The sequence below is a fragment of the Pseudonaja textilis genome, chromosome Z (genome assembly GCF_049901715.1).
Source record: "Pseudonaja textilis isolate UNSWEBS1 chromosome Z, rPseTex1.2, whole genome shotgun sequence".
Taxonomy (NCBI): Eukaryota; Metazoa; Chordata; class Lepidosauria; order Squamata; family Elapidae; genus Pseudonaja; species Pseudonaja textilis.
The window spans coordinates 6620843-6642390 of NC_142008.1; the positions used below are offsets into that span (position 1 = coordinate 6620843).

The 21548-nt window shown below is 39.3% G+C and overlaps 1 protein-coding gene across 5 annotated transcripts in view; it reads right to left on the minus strand.

Moving 5' to 3' along the window:
- PRKAG2 (protein kinase AMP-activated non-catalytic subunit gamma 2) overlaps window positions 1-21548 on the minus strand; it is a 271216-nt gene that overhangs the window by 157718 nt on the left and 91950 nt on the right. For all 5 annotated transcript variants that reach the window (XM_087916094.1, XM_026719904.2, XM_087916093.1 and 2 more), the window contains exon 3: window positions 11224-11506. In XM_087916094.1, coding sequence (XP_087772220.1) covers window positions 11224-11506 — 283 coding nt within the window. The remainder of the gene's footprint in view (window positions 1-11223; window positions 11507-21548) is intronic.

The following is a 21548-nucleotide window of genomic DNA, read 5'->3' on the forward strand; positions in this document are numbered from 1 at the left end:
GAGGAAAAACAAATGGGACTGCAGATTGTCCTTTACTTGTGTGACTATGTGTTTAAGAACTGTCATTTCTGTGAAAGCTGACCAAGATTGACACCTTCAAATTACATATTGTGTAGGTGGACCTTGGTCAAGAGAATACTTATAGCCCTGTACATCCAAGCAAACACCAAAGCTAGCTACCTGCAGAATAGCAATACAGTGCTTCACACCCCTCTCTAAGCGGTTTACAGAGTCAGCCTATTGCCCCCAACTATCTGGGTCCTCATTTTATCCACTTCGGAAGGATGGAAGGCTGAGTCAACCTTGAGCTGATCAGGATTGAACTCCTGGCAATGAGCAGAGTTAGCCTGCGATACTGCGTTCTAACCAATGCGCCATCACAGTTCCAGAAACTGAAGACAGAACAAGCCAGAGTGCAAAATGTTAATCCTGCAGTCTCTGCCTTCATAATCCACGGTGGTTATTAGTGTGATTCTGAGTGCAACTGAAGCTGCTGATTGTGACCATAAAGAATACATGGCATAAGGCCAAGTTATTAATGGGAATCACCCAACGTCCAAGGTGTCTGCCCATCCAGTAAAGGCAGGCAGAGTTGGCACATATTCCAGGTCTTTTTGACTAATAATGTCATGTTTTGGGACCTTCAATGCCTGCCCTGTAGAACGTGATCCCCCACCTCCCCCTGAGATCTGCTGGCTCCCATCCTGATGGGGTTCTGGAGAGCCTTAAAGACCTAACTGTCTTTCTGGGTCTTGACTTACTTCCTGGGTCCCCAAATTACAACCACAACCGAGCTCAAAATTTCTGTTGCTAAGCAAGGCAGTTTTTAAGTGAATTTTACTCCATTTTGCAAACTTTCTTGCCAAATTCTTAAATGGATTACTGCAATTGTTTAAGTTGATAACATGGTTCTTAAGTTAATGGCTTCCCTGTTGACTTTGCTTGTCAGAAGGCCACAAAACCTGAACAAATGGCTCCGGAAAAATGCAACGGTCATAAATATAATTCAGTTGCCAAGCATCTAAATTTTGATCATGTGATCATGGGGATGCTGAAATAGTTGTAACTTTAAAAATTGTCATAAGTCTCCTTTTTTCACTGCTGTTGTAACTTTGAACAGTCACTAAATGAATGGTGGGTAAGTCGAGGACTATATATAGTGATTCAAATTCTTGTTAAATATCTATGTGCTTTGGCAGTATTGCCTGGATGCATCAATTTCCCACCATTTCTTTTTCTGCTTTCCATTATATTGTTTTACTTTGTCTTGCTGATCTTGAGTTGATGCCAAAATGGTTGAAAACAAACAAATAAACAAACAAGCACGAGGATGGGAGAAAGCCTCACAAATCCCCCTGAACTCATGTCCCATTTATCCAACTATATCCTCTCGAAAATTGATTTTTCAATCAGAGGTGAAGTGACATCTCTTGGAATCATCCAATTTCAGATAGGGATGAATGTAAAATTAGCCAGGAGGTGGGAAGGAAATTGGGAAGTATGGGGTAGCTAAAGAAGAAGATGAGAAAGCTTTTGATAATCTGAATTGGCAATTTTTAATTCAAAAAAATTATAATTTGAATCTGGGTACCAAATTTGAAAATATTATAACAACTATCTATGACACACAACAAGCTAATATAATAATAAACGGGGAACACACCGCCCAATAAAGATAGAAAAGGAGTGAGACAGGGCTGCCCACTCTCCCCACTGCTCTTCATATTATCATTAGAAACATTATTAACGCGAATTAGGCAAAATTCAGATATAAAGGGATTAACGGTTAAGAAAGAGGAATTTAAATTGCAAGCATTTGCGGATGACATGATCTTCTTTATTGAAGAACCAATAGATAGGGGACTAAAATTGATGAAAGAACTGGAGAATTTTGGAGCAGTAGCAGGACTTAAAATAAACAAGAAAAAAACTAAATTAATGACCAAAAATTTAACAGAAAAACAGAAAGTAGAATTAGAAGAAACAATGGAAATACAAGTGACAAAGAAAGTGAAATATCTAGGAATTTGGCTAACACCACACTGTAAGTCATTTAAAGAAAATAATTATGACAAATTGTTGCATCAGGTAAAGAAAGATTTAGAATCATGGAGTAAACTTCAAATTTCACTATTAGGCGGATTGCTACCATTAAAATGAACATTCTCCCCAAATTTCTATATTTATTCCAAACGATTCCAATTAAATTACACAAAAAGTTCTTGAAGAACTCAACAAAACAACCCTCAAATTTATTTGGCAAGGGAAAAAACCCAGAATAAATGTAAAAGCAATGCAAGATACAAAGAGCAGAGGAGGGTTAGCAGTCCCAAACTGGGAGTTATATCATATGGCCACCTCATTAGTTTGGTTGAAGGACTGGGTGAAGTTAACTAATAAAAGAATATTATTTCTAGAAGGCCACGACTTACAAAGGGGTGCACGCATTCTTATGGGATATAGGGAAAACCAGTCAAAAATATTTTCATAGACATTTAATTAGAGACGCGCTACTAACAATTTGGAAGAAAATACGGAAAAAACATTACATAAAAATACCAATATGGATTTCAACAATGGAGGCGATGATTCACCCAAACAATTTGGAAATTACTAAAATGATTAAATATAAAGACTTATTGGACCCACAAGGAAATTTGAAATCGAGGCAGGAATTTCAGGACCAGGGACTAAAAATTGATCAATGGGTTTATCTTCAGATTCAAAGTAGGTACAAACAAGATAAGAAAGAATTTGGAATTAACAACAAACTTCAACAATTAGATAAGATTTTATTAGGACCGGACAAAAAAAGCATAACAAAATTTTACAATTATTTACTAGAAACAGAATTAGAAGAAGAAATTGTAAAAGGGAATATGATTGCGTGGAGTCGGAATGTAGGACATAGTATTACGCTAGCAGAATGGGAAAAAGTTTGGGGCAGGAATAATAAGATCACAAAATCGGTAGCATACAAGGAAAATCTTTATAAAATGTTTTATAGATGGCATCTTCCTCCTTCGAGGCTAGCGAAGATGCACCTCAACATGAGTCCGTATTGTTGGAAATGTAAGAAAAAAGAAGGAACCTTTTCCATATGTGGTGGACATGCACAGAAACCCAAAATTATTGGAAGAAAATCCAAATTTGGTTGGAAGAAATTACAAAAGAGCAGATCGAGTATAAACCAGAGTCCTTCCTACTAGGGATCTTTGACAAACAAATTTCCAAAAAAGCTAAATATATAACAATACATATATTAACTGCGGCCAGATTAGCCTTTGCACAATACTGGAAACAACATCAAATTCCATCAGATGAAGTGATTATTGATAAAATTTCAAAATGCGCAGAAATGGACAAACTGACTCTGGCACAAAAAAACAAAGATACTTCACAATATTATGATAGTTGGAATTGTTGGTATAATTGGATTAATCATAGATAAATTATATATCATAAGGCATAAGAGAAAAGTTTTAACTGATAATAATGAGATAGTGATATATGTATAGAATAGGTGTATATATGACATAAATCAAAGGCTATAAAAAAAAAAGATCTTGCAAACTGTAAAATAAATATGAATGTTTTTAATTTTCCTTCTTTCGTTTTCTTTATTTTTCCTTTCTTTTCAATCTTTTCTTTTCTTTCTTTTCTTCTTTCTTCTTTCTTTTTTTTCTTTCATTTATTTGTATATGTATTGTTGGCTGTTTTTAACTGTTAAAACTAATAAATTGTTTTATTAAAAAAAAGAAGAAGAAGATGAGGAAAAGGACATTTAATTGAGGGGTGAGGGCATGCTGGAAATATTTGCAAGTCTTCGTCTCCTGAGGAGGATCAATAGGTGCTTCAGTTTGAAAGGAAAAAGGAAAAAAAAATACAACTTCAAAAATAGAAGTTATACAGATCTCAAGCAGATTATTTTTTCAACCTTAGAACAATGCTCCTTCAAGTGATTTAAAATTAATCTGTTCTAGCCAAAACAAATCTTGGGCAGATTATGAGAAAAAGTCCACATGGAAAAATCAGTGGGATTCCGTTTGAATCCTGCTTTCCTTCTTTTCTTGTTTCTGAATCACTTACAAGATGGATGTCTTTCCAGTCAGTTAATTCCCAGTGGGCATGTCTCTTCTTCTTCTTCTTCTTCTTCTTCTTCTTCTTCTTCTTCTTCTTCTTCTTCTTCTTCTTCTTCTTCTTCTTCTTCTTCCTCTTCTTCTTCTTCTTCCTCCTCCTCTTCCTCTTCCTCTTCTTCTTCCTGCTCCTCCTCCTCCTCCCTCTCCCTCTCCCCCTCCCCTCCCCCTTTTTCACAATTTAGCCTAATAGAGCTGGACCCAATCCCAATATTAAGAGTTCTTCCCTTCCTAACGCTTGGAAATATTATTGCTACTATTATTACAAGACTGGCTACTAATAGAAGCTGTTTAGATCCTCTAAACTTGCATTTTTTAAAGAGTGATCTGAAGATCCTCTCAGTGGTACACAAAATTATGTGCCAGATAATGAAAACCTTTGCAAAAATGTAAAACATTGTCACTCTTCTCGTTATACTTTACAGGTTGCCCTCAACTTACGATTGAGCCCAAATTTCTATTGCTAAATGATGTTAAATGAGTTTTGCCCCATTTTACGACCTTTTTGCCACAGTTGTTAAGTGAATCACTGCAGTTGGGGTCAGATTGTCACACCCCACAAAGCCAGCCCAAAGATACTTTCATTTTGGCTTTCTATGATGGGCGAAACCAGTAACTGCAGTGGTGTATTAACCATTAAGCAGCCTAAGCACATGCACCACAAAAACTTTTATGCAGCCCAAGTTTGGCTTCGTTTGTACAGTATGTACAAAGGAGGCACCAAGATTTGTCAGTGCTTAGGGCCCCAGTGAACCTTAATCTGCCACTGAGTAACTGTGGCTTATTCCACAAACCACAGGTACAATCACATATAGCTTAGCACAATACAGGTTATCCTTGTTGGAACCAGCAATTTGGTCATTATGATAAGCAGATGCTAAGGGAAACTGTGATGGTCCTTATGATTTCCTTGAGATTTTTTTCCTTTACAGACTATGACAGTTGTAAACCTGCAAAGTTACTTTTTCTTCACAATCATAACAGCAAATGGTCACTAAATGAAGCAGTCACTAAACAAGGATTATCTTTGTTTCAACCTACCAAGTAAATAAATTATTCCTACATCTTTTCCCCTTTTATCTCTACAAGATTGCTCAACTTACCATAAAACTCATTAAATATTTATTGCTGTAAACCACAAAAAAGGTAACTTTATTTTTAAATTGTATTTGTTGTATTTCTTTCAAATATTTCTTGAGAATGCTTTCACACAATATTTTTGGGTTATTTTAAAATCAGCTCTAATCTTATTTTCTCTCCCAACCTATCAGCGCCACCAGGTCTGATAGACAGATAGACACAGAGAGAAAGAGAAGATGTAACGGAGCTAGGGACAGATAAAGATTTACAAAAATTGGACCAAATCTTGAAAGACAAGAATATAAAATTTATAGCACGAACATATAATTATTTACTGGAGGTAGAACTAGAGGAGGAAATTGTTAAGGGACCAGTGATTGCCTGGGTGAGAAATGTGGGTGATAATATAAATTTGGATGAGTGGGAAAAGACTTGGACCGAGAACTGGAAGCTGACTTTGTCGATGGCATTCAAAGAAAATCAATATAAAATGTTTTGTAGATGGCACTTAGCGCTGGCACGACTGGCGAAAATGTATCAAACCTTGAAACCAGAATGCTGGAAGTGCAAACGAAAGAAACAAACGTTTTTCCATATGTGGTGGCAATGTATAGAGGTCAAAAAGTACTGGAAGAAAATACAGAGATGGCTTTTTGAGATTACAAAATATAAATTGAAATTGGAACCCGAAACATTTTTATTAGATATGATTAAAGGGAATTTGAGTAAAGATAAAAGATACCTTATTGTACACATCTTAGCTGCAGCAAGGATCAAGTTAGCACAAAATTGGAAGAGTGATAAAATACCACCAGATGAAGTTTTGATTCAAAAAATAATGGACTGTGCTGAACTAGATAAATTCACTGTGGAACTGAAAGGCAAAGAGGATAGAGAATACTATGCGACATGGGAGAGGTGGTATGAATGGGTGAAGGATAAGGATAAAAATAATGTATAGTCACAAAATAAGAAACATGTGTATACAATGACACAATAGCTGTTAATGGAAATGAGATTTTTGCATTTTTTGTTTTCAAAGAATAAAAATTAAAAAATTAAATAAAAGAGAAAGAGAGAAAAATCTCAACACACGCACACACACGTGATGAATATATCTAATAATCCTTGCTCCCATTTTCCCCACAACAACCCTATTAGGTAGATTGGGCTGAAAAAGAGTGGCTGTCCCCAAGCCATCCAGATGGCTTTCATGCCTGAGGCCAAACTAGAACTCATAGTATCCTGTTTTCCAGCCTGGTGCAATAACTACTAAGCCAAACTGGCTTGAAACAGAATATTGTTAAGCCTGAAAAAGACAGCATCATGATCATGGGACAGTGGGTCCCCAATGCAAAGCAATACTAAAATTCTTAAAGGTAGCTTAAATACCAAATCATCCATTGATCTATTTCTCCCTCTCTCTCCATAATGCTTCTCTTCTCTTCCTCTTCTCTTCTTCTTTTCTTCTCTCATCCCCCCTTCTCTCCCTTCCCCTCCTGTCCCTGTTGTTAAATGAATCTGGCTACCCCATTGACTTTGCTTGTCAAAAGGGCACAAAATATGATCATGTGATTCTGGGACACTGCAACCGTCCCTTTTTTCAGTGCTGTTATAACTTCAAAAGGTGAGTCAAAGACTGTCTATATTTTTGAAGACTATATGGTATATGTTCCACCTTCTCTGATAAATATTTCTTGAGTAGCTCTTGGACAATTTTCCAGTCTTCTGCATGGACTTACCCTGGGTATTCCTACACATAGTTCTATATCTGATCACAAGCTATTGTATTTCAGCATGATTGGTATTTATCTTTGAATTTTATTAACTGTCATTGCCACTGCTAGCATTATAAGAAACTGTCAAGCTTACATTTTGAAAGAAAATGAAATATCTGAAGGGATTAAAATCTGATTTGAAAGTATTATTTAATTTCCAAGTTCTCCCCTTTCTACCTTGTTTCTTTTTGCTTGTATTTTCTGTTGGATAATTCATGGTCTTGCCATTATGTTTCATTCAATAATGGATTGATATATATTACAACTGTGTTAAAAAAAAGTTATCAATATTTTTAAAGTCAGTTGACTCAGAGGCTGTAGGCCATCTCTCTACCTACATATTTCATATTTCATCGGGAATAAACTTTGGTCTCCACCTCTTCTTTCAGTGCTGTTTTGTTCTTTAAATAATGGATTTTAAAATACTTTATAATCAAATGTTATTACATGAAATGCCTGAACGAGCCTAGAAAAACTCCAAAATTAATCTAAACATGTTTAAAATCATACTTTTGTTTCCTTGGTCCCTAGGGAAGATAAGCTTACTATGTCATTTTATCTTAGCCAAATAAAGTAGAAAAGATTAATTTTATTAAATAGGAAAGAATTGGATTTTGTTGGAAGAAATCCAGAGTCTTTCAAAAATGCTTTGATAATAGGCTGAATTTTGCAATTTTTTCATCTTTGCAAATATTCACACACAATGGTCATCTAACCCAATGACAGGATTTTAGCCAGCCTTGTTGGCTATGTATTCTGGATTTTTTACCACCACCACCCCATCCCACCCCACCCCCCAAATCTCTGCAAAGAATCATGTTTGGGAAAAACCATCTTAAATTGACGAATCAAATTACTAAAAGCAAATACAGCATCTTGGTTCCTTTTGACACTTTCCTCTACTGTTTCCAAAAGCCAGTTATGGGTAGAAATTTCTCCTATTTATCCATGAGAAGCATCTGGGTAATAAACAAACATATCTATAAAATAATAAACTAATAAAATAAATTAATCTTCAATCTTTCCACACAGATATCAATTTTACTGAGTGGAATATGGTTTTGTGTTCCTATTAGAGATTAATGTACATGTTTACAAAGATTCTTGAACAGGGACCGAAGCATCAGCTTGACTCCTGAATCAATAAAGGATAATTTGTATGTCTACAGAGATTCTCAGTCATCCAGGTCATGGTTGCCCCAAGGGTACTTTTTCAAAGGGCAACTGGACTTTGTTTTTCTTAAGATAAAACAAAATCCAGTTGCCTTTTGAAAAAGCACTTTTAGGTTAATATTTGTAGCTCAGGGATGAAATGTGGAATCCTTGGTGCTCTCTGAGCTTAGGACTAGCACCAGATGGTGTTTACCTAGTTGGGATAATGAAATGTCTGCAGTGCTCAGGACTAGCACTGATAAAGTTACCTATTTTGGGTAATAAAACTTTTGCAAAAAACAACCAGAGACCACCTAGGACCTCTGACTACTGTATGAAATGCCAAGGAGACCAGAGTTCTGAATGTCCTCTAGAAGTCAGTAGTTTAGAAGCCTGAAACTGGTCAACAGAAAACAGGAACATACAAGAAACAGCACCATCTTAAGGTGTAAATTTGAAGAGCAGACCATATTAAACTTCTGTTTGGAGAATTGTAAGATACAGAAAAAGTCACTTTATAGCAATAATCTTGAGCCATCTTGCTTACTATAATATACGAGGTGTGTTTATATTTCTATGCTGGTTGGAAGCTGGAAGTCACCACTAGGAATTAGTGGCTTTGCAAGATTTTAAACTAACTTTCCAAGCCCAACCTGAAATTAATCCAAGTATGTCATCTTTCAATGTTAATCTTTCTCCATACAGTAGTATCTCTATCATATTCCATATTAACTAAAATGTAAAAGAAAGTGTGGGATGATTGTTTATTTTCTTGCAGACATTTCATTACCAAACTACCTAGCATCATCAATGCAATGTAAGGTTGTAATAATAGTACCGTGAGATGGAAGAAAATGAGAGAGGAGAGGGAGAGAGAGAGAGAGAATCTGGCATCAGGTTGCTATCATCCTGCAGGTCTAACTGCCTTTTACTATACTGCAGCCAATCCAAATAAATTCATATTGCAGAATTTCTTCTGCTTTTATTACTATTCTTACATTTGTCTCCTTAAGTGCTTTGTAGCTGGCATGGTGATTAATCAGAAACTCTATAAATATACAATGTAAAGATACACTGATGGGAACTGTTTTCTAGAGTCATTTAAGCTTTCTGATTCTGATGGAAATTATTCTCTCGTTTGCATCTTCCTTCCATTCCAGGTTTGATCATGCAAAATAGTTTTCTAATTAAGTCACATACATAATTCTTTAAACTGTTTACTCTCAATCTGTATCTTTCTGGATATGCACTAAAGGTATTGTAGGCACTCAAGAGTTATTTAAAGTGGCTAGCCATTCAATTTTTTTCAAATAAATACATACATTTTTAAGGAAAGATTTAGAAAAGCTGGTCAGTTAATGTATTAATGTAATACTCTGGAGTCCAAAGCAAACCAAGATTGGAAGCTCATGTTTACAGATTAATCCAGCAAATTTTCTCTTTCAATAACCAGGAAAAGAAGCCAACATGCATCCAATCAAAGGCCAATCTAATCAAGCAAAATTTCTCCTGTGATTTTTTTTTTGGGAGATATAACCCAGATTAGCCAGAAGTGCAGAAGTAACACACAAGACACTATGAGAACCGCAGCTCTTTTCTACTAACATGCTTTGCCACACTACAGTTCAATGAATTTGCAAGCCTTGCATAAGGGGCTGAAAATCCATCACCCTCCTTCTCTGCTTTGCTCTTATCAATAGTAGATTACAAGTGCTTTTAGCTTGGAAATGTCAAGTGAATGAATAACAAACTCAAAGCTGGAGGGCAAAGAAGGCAGCAAGTATTTACAATGAAGAACACAAACAACAACAACAAAATCCCCTTGGATATGCATACTAGCCAATGTTGGGTTCTCTGATGCTCACATAACTGCAAGTTTGGAGTCAGCATTGGGCCATTGAAGACAACATGTCCTATGGCAGATGCACTGTTCCCTTAACACAGGTAGTCCTTGACTTACAACCATTCATTTAGCAACCATTTGAAGTTACAGTGACATGATCAAAATTCAGGCATTTGGCAAATCAGCAATGTATGTATAACTATTGCTGTACCTTTGGGCATATAATCAATATTTGCAACTTTTCCAGCTGGTTTCTGACAAGCAAAGTCACTAGAGGAAGGAAGATTCACTTAATGACCATGTGATTCATTTAACAATTGCAGTGGTTTTCTTAACCATTATGGCAAAAAATATATAATTTATACATTAATAATTTAATTATAACGTTATAATTTAATTATAATGACTCAACCGCCTTGCTTAGCAAATGAAACTCTGGTCTTCGTGATGGTCATAAGTCGAGGACTAACTGCACTGCTACCTAGAGGCAAGATATGCTAACTGTGACCCAGAAATAGCATGCAGCTATCATAATTAATCGTCATTATAAACATCTGGGAAACATTGCTAATTCATACTGCAGTCATTAAGGTCAAATCACTGGATACTAGTCAAGGATTCAATAGGCCGAAAGTTCCCAAATTCAATATCACCTCAGCTTTTGTATGTACTTGTTGATAAAAAGGCAAGATGTAGGAGAAGAACAGACGGAACTGGGTGGTGATGGTGGAGTTAAACATGTTATCAGCTTAGAATCATTACATCCCCACAATGATCCAATTCCAACCACTCTTAAATTCCACTGGAGCCAATTTTATACTGCACTTTAGGTGACTGGATCCTTGTGTATAGGGCTTGTACAATAAATCTACTGAACCACAATTGAATGGTCCTGATCCTTTGCACCTTTGTACAGAAAGGAGGAGGAGGAAAGAAGGAATAGAAATTGAGGAGCAAAGTTCCAAGATAGTTTGCAGGAGCCAGCACATTTTCTTCCATGGATTGTCCCCAATCACAGCAGAGGGATGCTGGTCCACTTCAACCATTTCAGTCGAACACAGACCCAAATGTACATTTCTACTGATGACAAGAGAAGGATCCCACCCATTAAACCAAGAAGCTCAAATTCAGAATACAAGCTATTGCACATCTGTTCTGTTTTCCCCTACTTTCATACAGCAGGTGAAGAAACCAGAGCAAAGCTCTTAAGGGAAAAATAGGATCAATGACTTACTTTTTCTTGATCTGGAGAAGAACTTGATTCCTCCAGGGGAGGTGGAAGGGTTAGAGCCAGAGGAGGAAGAGTCTTTTGAAGACGACCTGAAAATCCCACTGAAACTCATGCGTCGAGGGGAGCGAGGTGGTGATTCCTGGTATGGGAAGGGAAACACCGTTTTGGGTGAGCCTGGACTATGTTTAGACTTGACAGGAGCCGAAGATGGACTGGAAGGTCGGTTCTGGAACCCCTTTGAGAAGATTCCTTTGGAGGGGCTCCCTGAATTGTAGCTGTCTTCTGTCTACAAAGGAAAAAAAAGTGTTGAGTTGAAATATTGGGAATTAATAGAATCATAGAATACAGAATCATAGGGCTGGAAGGACCTTGTGGCTCAAGGCAGGAAGACCTTATGTTATCCTAATCGAAAGTTTGTCCAAACTATTTTTTAAAACATCCAGTAATGAAGCACCCACAACTCTGAGAGGCAAACTGTTCAGGGATGGGTTTCAAAAATTTTAGCAAAGGGTTCTCTGCCTGGGTGCTGAGTGGGTGTGGCCGTGGTGGGCATGTGGCCTAGTTGGCCTCCTGCACCATGGGGTTGCCCTCCCTGGGCTTCAGATGCTTTCCTCGAGCCTCTGGGAGGGTGAAAACAGGCTTCCTGGGTTCTGGAGGCTTTCTGGAAGCTGGAAACGGGCCCATTTCCAGCCTTCCTGAACTTCCAAGAGGCCCATTTTTCACCCTCCCTGAGCCTCCGTGCGCGCCCTGCACTTACCTGCATCCAAAACAGGCCCAGTTGGGACTCCTGGGAGGGAGGGGCAGGGCAGGGTGGGCGGGCCAACCAGGAGTGGGATTTGGGGGTTCTTCAAACTGCACAGAATCTTAGATGGGTGCTCTTCCGAACCCCCAGCAGCCCACCCCTGAAATTAGTCTATTGATAATTGTTCTCATTGTCAGGAAATTTGTCCTGAACTCTAGGCTGGATCTCTTCTTAACAAGCTTCCACCCATAACTTCTTGTCCTGCCCTCTGGTGCTTTAGAGAATCCCCTCAAATATTGAAAGACAGTTATCATGTCCTGCCCACCCCTATGCTTCTCTTCTTTAGGCTTGTCATACCTAGCTCCTTCAACTATTTGTTATATAATTTAGCCTATTGATCAGTAGTGGGATTCAAAAAAATTTACTACCGGTTCTGTGGACATGGCTTGGTGGGCATGGCAGGGGAAGGATATTGTATAGTCTCCAGTCAGAGGTGGGATTTGCTGATTCTCTGAACTACTCAAAATTTCCACTATCAGTTCTCCAGAACTGATCAGAACCTGCTGAATACCACCTCTGTGTTGATGCTTTATCATAGTTGTTGCTCTTCTCTGCACACTTTCTCAATTAACACAATTAAAAAAACAAATATCACCTTATTCTATTTCAGCTTCCAAGTGCAAGGCTTTATTATGTATGTACAAAATCTACCATCTTTTGGTCACTGTATGTTGCACTTCTTAAACAATATTATTTGTCTGTGCAAAAATCCAGTCCTCAACAACTACTGTTCTCAAGGATATAACAAAAGTTACAGAGACCCTGGGATAGAGAAAGTAATGTGTCATTTGGAGAACCTAAGGCCACATGCAGTTTTTTCTATAAAAGGCAATCTATCAATGGGAAATATTAAATCAGGGTCAGGAGCTAAAAATAAGCAAAAATCAAAGAGCTCTCATGTCTCTCTGTTATTACCACCTTCAGCTTCAACTTCTAACTCTCTGTCTTTCCAGGGTACCATCCACATGAACAAGAAACAATGATTATATGGGTTTTGTTAAGCTCTCTTTCCAGTGTGTGCGTGTGTGCGCGCGTGCACACACACATGTGTATGCACATACCTAGGGAATACGGTATATTCTAGTACACACACATACACATACACACATGTACACAAACACACTTTCTAAGATTTCCCAGGTAGAGTGTATTTTGCTTCTTGTTCAGTATTTATGAGAAAAAAATCCCATGCAACATCCGCCATCCAAGTTCTCAGAAAGAAAATCGGAAGGGCAGCCAAAAAGTAAAATTCATTTGAGATCTAAGACAGGACTTGATTTGAGGGTTGTTGTTGTTGTTGTTGTTGGCACATAGAAGGATAGCTGGACTGATGGGGCCTAAAGGTTGGAGACCTGCCCATTTTGACTGAGTTTCAAAGACTTTTTTTAAAAGCCTGGAGCACCATTACCCAAAGATTTGTCATCCAGGATGAATTCTTTGAGGACATCCAAACATATTTCTCTCCAGGACATGTGGCAAGAGCAATTTTTGAATGAGAAATTATTTATTAACACAAACAAAGCATCTACCATCTTGCTCTTTTTATCAACCTCATAGATGCTGCCAGCTGGATTCCTTTGAATCAAACAGAACAGACATACCTTAATTACCCACTTCAAGGTCACAGAAAGAGATCAGATCAATCATCTCATCTCCTCCCTCCCTCTTCTAGGCTGTCTGGCCCCAAAACTGATTCCAAATAGCTTCACCGAGTTAGAAACAGTCTCATAATATTAAACATTTAACTCACTTATAATTACCTCCGGGAACATTTTTTTTTTAGAAAAAGTCGAGTCACTCCCAAACTTCAAAGAGTCCACTAGTCACTCCCCACCCAAGGCCTGAAGGAAGAACCACATGTTTAGGGCATGCTTGAAGCATGGGTGGGATTCAAATTTTTTAACGAACAGTTCTGTAGGCGTGGCTAGGTGAGCGTGCCTTTTTTTTTTTTTGCAGCAAACCTCCCCCCCGCACTCTGTTTTTGGGTCTCCTGGGCCTCAGGGAAGCCTCCTGGATGAAGCAGTAAGACAGCGAGAGATTCCGACACAGCCGATCGTCGGAACAGCTGATCATTGGGAGGAAAAGAAAAAAAGAAATACCTTAATGAGTGACTGGGCGGGGGAGAATACAGCCAGCAATGTCGGGCATACATGCGATGTGGCGCATGTGTGATAAGGACTGACTGGGCAAAGAGGGGAGGGGCAGATGGAGAGGGGAGTGGCCAGCCAGGGACACGATTTGCCAGTTCTCTGAACTGCACAGAATCGTAACAACTGGTTCTATAGAACTGGTCCGAACTGGTAGAATCCCACCCCTGGCTTGAAGGCAGGAAGAGGGAGGGGCAAAGAATGCTGCTCCAGAGCCCAGTCACTGTTATAGACAAGGCCTCCTTCCTAGGTCCCTCTAGATGATATTACTTAATTGGCAGGATCTAAAGCAAGTGGTCCAATCATATAGGATGAGTAAAGAATGATGGAAGGCAGATGGCTTCTTAGACAACTAAATTCTATGCAACATTGAGCTTTAAAGATAATATAGATAATATGTATTTGAGAGGCTGCCACAAAGAAGAGTGGGACAACCTGTTTTCCAAAATACCTGAAGAGAAGACCAGAACTAGCAGATGGAAAGTTATCAAAGAGAAATCCAACCTAGAATGAAGGAGAAATTTCCTGACAGTGACTACACTTGATTAGTGGAACAGCTTATCCCCAGAAGTTGTGGATGCTCCAACACTGGAGGTTTTTAAGAGGAGGTTAAACGGACTGGTATAGGATCTCCTGCTTGGGTGGAATTCGACTAGAAGACTTCTAGTCGAAGGTCCCTTCCAACTCTGTTATTTTATATTCTGTATTCTAGCAATAGAAGAGAATATTTCAGGATTGAACTGGGGATCCTTGGTACTTTGAGCTTGGTTGTTTCCTTGCAGACATTTCATTACTAAACTAGGTAACATATTCACTGAATGAAATGTCTGCAAGAAAACAGCCAGACAGCACTAAAGACTCCATAGGTAACATGTATTCCATAATATTCAGACCTCCAGCTATCAGTATGTATCCGATATAAACTTCCTCCCCAAAGTTTTCTTTCATGGCAAACCCATACTGACCAAATCGCATCATTTTAATTTGATTTCATTTAATCTTTTTTTGTGCAAAATTAAAAATTTATAACTAAAACATTAAATACCAGGCTGATATTGGGAGCCTAGTCTGAGGGAAGACCTCAGGAAAGATGCCCTTAAATTGGTGAAAATTATCATTTTAACACAATAACCAAACAGCTCGGATTTCAACCCCTCTTGCTATGCAAGGGCCTTCACTCATATACATTTCCTAGAGAGACGGTTTTCAAAAAACATAAAAAGAGCAAATGTATTAAAATATAGCAGTATTTCTAGGGCATTGTAGGTCAAAAAGTTCAAGATGGCAGCTGCAACCACATAAGAGATGTATGTTCCTTTTTAATATGCATTGCAAAGTATGTTTGAATGGAGATGTCCTTAAGCGGAGGCTCTTGAGACAGCTGAAGTCCAACTCCCAGAATTCCCAATCCACACGGCCAACTGAAAGTACCAGACTGGGGAAAATTAGGCCATCCTGAAATTTCTTCATATTTGAATGACAATACCAAGGGTGGGATGCTACCGGTTCTGTCCGGCTCTATAGAATCAGTAGCTCTGAAGAGCAGCAAACACTGAACTGGTTCTGTGTCTGCTGCTGTTTGGCCCACCCACCCGCCCGGGCTCTTACCTGACCTTTATTTCCTGCTTTTTCAACCTCAGCTGCTTTACGCGGCATAGCTGAGGTTGAAAAAGCTGGAAAAAAGAGGCTTTTCAAACACTGCGCACCTGCGCGCAACACTTTTCAGCTGTCCGGGTAGCACAGCTTAAGGTTATTTTACACACGTGCATGTCAGGCGCAAAACGTAGTCACCGAACCGGTAATAACATCAGTTGAATATCATCCCTGGACAATACCAGTTTCATTTCTGGACAGCAAGGAAGTGGGCAGTCAAATGTTATGACTTATCAGCAGAAGAATGTAATTACTTTGCAGCTAAGATATTAAATAGAACAAAAGATAGAAAATTAGCTCATTTGTTATTCACTAGTTACTAGTAAATCAAATATATTTTTCTAGCCAGACTTTTCTGATTCTAGGACTTGATTAAGTTATTTATTTTCAATTCTTTCTCTCTCCACCTCCCCACATCCTGTCCCCCACACCCACACATACGAAGATTTCCTTTGCTCAGGGTTTTTCTCATGTATTTATTCATTTATTTATTAGATTTTTATCTTGCCTTTATTACTTTAGAACTAACTCAAGGCAGCAAACATACACAACATTCCTTCCTCCTCCTATTTTCCGCACAACAACGACCCTGTAGGGTGAGCTGGGCTGAGAGACTTATCATAATTTCATAGCAGTTTCGCATTTCCTGTGCTTTCTCCATATCATTGTGTTTTATAGGCAGTCCTCAACTTACAACTACAATTGGAACTGCACCTTCTACTACTATGTGGTCATCATTTGACTGCACCTGATTTTATGACCTTTTTGTCCATTGTTGTTAAGCAAATCTGGCTTCCTCTTACTGACTTCCTAGCCAGCTGGGAAGGTCTCTAACAGTGATCATCTGACCCTGGGACGCTGCATCCATTATAAAGACATGCTGATTGCCAAGTGCCCGAAAGAATCATAGGACTATAGGGATGCTGTAGCAGTGATAAATGCAAGAAACAATCGTAAGTCACTTTTTTCAGTATAGTTGTAACTGAACGAATGGCCACAAATTGAGGACTATCTGAACACCGTAGCGTTAAGAATTACAACATCTACCATATTTTTCAGACTATAAGACAAACTTCCCCCCCCTCCAAAAAAAAAGTGGGTGGAAATGTTTGTGCGTCTTATAGAGCAAATATGCACCCGTTTTTGGCCTCCCAAACCCTCCACGCATCCTGTTTTTGCCCTCCCCAGCATCCAGAAGCACTTTGCAGGCCAAAAATGGGCATGTCCCATTTTCAGTCTCACCGGAGGGAAAAATCGGGATGTCTGGAGGGTTAGGGAGACCAAAAAGGGGCCCATTTTGGGCCTGCAGAGGGCTTCTGGACACCGGGGAGGGCAACAAAAGGACACGTGGAGGCTAAACTATTTTTTTCTTGTTTTCCTCATTTAAACCAAAGTGTGTCTTATAGTCCGAAAAATATGGTATATTACTTTTGCAGTTCTACTCTCGCCCTCTTACTTTAGGAGATGGGTCATCTTTCTATCATGACCCTTCATATGGGCAGCAGAACATCTATTTGTACTGCTCTTCTTTTAGCGTATGCTGAACCTTTGTGGGGATTTCTTCTTTATTCTCTCCCCCCCAATTCTTCTCTTTTGAGGAAAATCCAAACATTCTGACAAACCCACACTTCAGTAAGACCCTCCTTGAATTTCCCCACTTCACTTGGAAGCAAAAACATTGATCTCACTTTAAGAACTATCTAGCAAAAAAAATTGTAGCATTTTGCCCAGGACTAACACCCAAACCTACTCCACTGTTGTTATAAGATATTTCTTAGCATTCTAGAACAGAAGAAGCAGTAGCACAGCCTTTAGACTTATTTACCACTTCGCAGGGCTTTCCAGCCCTCTCTAAGCAGTTTACAGAGTCAGCCTATTGCCCCCAACAATCTGGGTCCTCATTTTACCCACCTCGGAAGGATGGGAGGCTGAGTCAACCTTGAGCCAGTCAGGATCGAATAGCCAAATTACAAGCAGCCAGCAGGCAGTAGGATAGCTGCAGTACTGCATTCTAACCACTGCACCACCATGGAACATTTCTTCAAATGTTGGAACAATAAGTCATCTCCTCGCTCTTGGCCATGCGGAGCTGCAGAGAAGGGAATGGAGGTCTAAGGCACCTGGAGATAAGGGTTGATGGGCTCTTCCTATACTAAGACTTCCTTCCACAACTTGATGTTTGATATATGTGATAGCCTACAATTGGTATGTGCCTCGGTGCATATGGTTATTTGAATATTCATCTCCTCTTACAAAATCTTGCTTTGGTCCCAAAAATTTCTGCACAAGTTTTTTAGAAGTAAGTTAATCAGGAATAAAGTGATAAAAACATCATGAAGACGCCTAGCTATACATTTTCACTGGCAACTATAGGCAGAACTTCATCTGTGCATACAGACTTATCTCATCAGTGGCTTCATAATTTTTCTTTTAGCTTTTGATTAGGAAAAATTAAAGCATTAAATTCCAACCCAAGGGATAATGGCTTTACATCATAGATAAGAACACAGAATAGCATCAAGAAGTGGAGTGGGTGAAATGCAAACCTTTTAAGGACCTGGAATGTTCTTTGCTTAATACAGTAGTCTTTTCTGCTCTCAATTAGACTGTAAAAACCCTAAAAATTCGCACTATGGTAGATTTGAGTCAGCTCCACTGTACTTCAGCCAATTTCAGCTGCTAAATCAATCTACTTGTGAAATCAATGGATCCTGGAAATCATTAACATCAGACAGAAAAATTGCTCCTGGAATTTTTCTTGAAGTAGTCACAAGAGGTTTTTTTTTGAAAAAGGAACACCAGATCAACTGGATTTTAAATGTTACCCTTCCAAATGCATGCATGGCTTCTGTTGAGGTAATTCCCCATTAGGAGAATGAGCGCATATAGGGAGACGAATTTTGAAAGAAGTGTTTGAATAATACACATACTGCACACAGATACACTGTACAGTAAATGTAGATTTTTACTTCCAGAAATGTTAAGCAAAGTCCAAAATAAGCAATCCAAAGTCATTCACAAGTTAAATCAGTCAGTTTTCAATCCAGGGATAATCCAAATATCAAAGTTCAGTGTCAAAAAACAGTTCAGTAGCAGACTTACATTAAATCCAGTAATATCAGTCAACTAGAAGAAATGGAGCAACGGCAATACTTTTCAACAGAAGGAAACAGAGATACTCACTCAGACACACTACTCTCTTCTGAGACTAAGACTAAACAATCTAGGTTTCTCGCTCCATCTTATGGCCATTTGAGAAACCACACCCAATTGCATGCTCTTGCATTCCCTTAAAGATATAGTACTAAAATGTTTATCCTGGTTTATATATTTCTAACCCAAATACCTGCTAGGTGATTTATATTCCTAACAGCTTCCTCAGGAGAAATACATGTTTAGTGACCATTCAAAGTTACAATGGCACAGAAAAAAGTGACTTATGACTGGTTTTCACACTTGTAACTATTGTAGCATCCTCATGGTCACATGATCAAAATTCAGATGCTTGGCCACTGACAAGTATTTATGACAGTTGCTGTGTCCCAGGATCAAGTGATCCCATTCTGTGACCTTCTGAGAAGCAAAGTCAGCGGGGAAGCCAGCTTCATTTGATAACCATGTTATTAACTTAACAACTGCAGTTATTCACTTAACAACTATGGCAAGAAAGGTTGTAAAATGGGGCAAAACCAGTGGTGGGATTCAGCTGGTTCGCATCAATTCAGTAGAACCAGTAGCTAATTTTTTGTGGAGTCCAGCAAACTAGCTGAATAGCATCCAGTTCAATCCCTCCAGCCCACAGTGCCTCAGCCTGCCCCGGCTGGATGCTCCCTCTGGTCATACGCAGTGCATTTGCCTCCCTTGCCCAGCCTTGCCTCGCCTCGCCCCTCCCCTCCCAGCCACTCCTTGTCTCACCTTGCCTCGGCCGTCCACTCGCTTTGGCCTCCTGCTCGCCCATTTCAGTGCCTGTCACCCAGATGCCCTAGCGTCCCCCAAGCATTTCTTTGCTAACCCGATTTCCAACTCCGTCGTGTTTCTCGTGTTCAGGGAAACAAAAGTTTGTGGGACTAAAAAAAAAATGTTGAATCAATCAATTCCAATTTTTCACACACACACAAAAAAAAATACCGCAAAGTTGGAATTTTGATTAAACTTTTTCTTGTAGTCCCACAAATTTTTCCCCCTGCACACGAAGGTGAGAAACATGACAGAGTTGGAAATTAGGTAGGCAAAGAAATACTTGGAAGGAGTAAGGGCATCTGGACGGTGATGGGCGGGGCAAGCTCTGTGACGCAGGAAACAGGAAACGGAGTGGACTGCATAAGGGAAGGAGGAGAAGCAGGGAGAAGAGAGAAAGCGGCCTCCTCCTTCCTTCACACTGGCAGCTCCATTTTCTTTTTCTCCATTGCAGCACAGCACCCAGGATCCATTTTGACAATGGGTAGCGGGGGTAATTTAACAACCATTTTGCCCAGGCTCAGGTTGGCCATCATGGGAGGCTCATCCAAATATGTGGCAGAGCTGGAGGACGGGAAGGCATGCCTCTCACAATGGCCAACCTGACTCTGGGTGAACCGGTTGTTAAATTATTTGAATCCCACCACTGGGCAAAACTCACTTAACAAGTGTCTTGCTTAACAATGGGAATTTTGCGCCAGGGGCCACTTGTATTCATTTTCATTTCAATACAATATTACAAAGAATCAGATCAAAGTTTAATCCAGGTTAGCATAACATTCCCACAGAGACTAACCAGCTGGCTGGAGAAAAACTGGTTTGAAGAACAGACCTGTTCGGGTTTTGTTTCACCACACCTGCTAGAGCAGGGGTGTCAAACTCGCATCATCACGGCAGTGTCACGTGGTGTATTGGGACTTTTTCCCCCTTTGCTAAATCGGGCGTGGGCATGGCCAGCACATGACACATCTGGCCCGTGGGCCGCGGGTTTGACAGCCCTGTGTGCTAGAGGAAGGAATCCCCCCCCAAAACCCGCACTGGATCAGAATTCACTAACACATGGCCCATTTTCAGAAGATCTGACTTCTCCACAGCTTCAGTGTTCTATGAGATTGGTGCATAGCTGGTTGCTGGCTTGCTTCTCCATTTCTTTCATTGCAGCTGACCATTATTCTTTTTTTGTGCGTACTTAATCATTTTCTGCTTATAAAAAAAATCTCCACTCTATCCCATAATGCAGTCTCAGTGTGTCAGAAGAAGCTTTCTTGGGAAGACACGGTTGAGCAATTGGTCAGTAGTTCATGAGATATTTGGAAGTTTATTTGAGAAAATGATTATGGTGAGAGGGATAAATATAGTTCTGGACAACTGAAAGCCTCTGCTTGTTTTCGGTCTTTCCAATGGTACTTAATGAGCAGCTTTTTTAATTGGGTGGCTTTCCCGATGCTGGCGGAGCAAAGAGCTTATGAAATAAAGAACAATGGGAATGGAAAGAGATCTAGATCCATTTCTCTGTCTCTGTCTTTCTCTTTTTAAATCACTCTTGACTCCTAGAGACTGCTGGAACAACTCCTCCTCCCTGCAGTTTTCTTGGCAAAGTTTTTTGGAAGTAGTTTGCCATTGCCTGCTTCCCAGGGCTGAGAGAGAAGGACCAGCCCAAAGTCACCCAAATAAATATTACTTATTTACTCTTAAACATAGAGCCCACCTTTAGTATGGAATAACAGAATAGCAGAGCTGAAAGGGATCTTTCTTGTCCAACCCTCTAC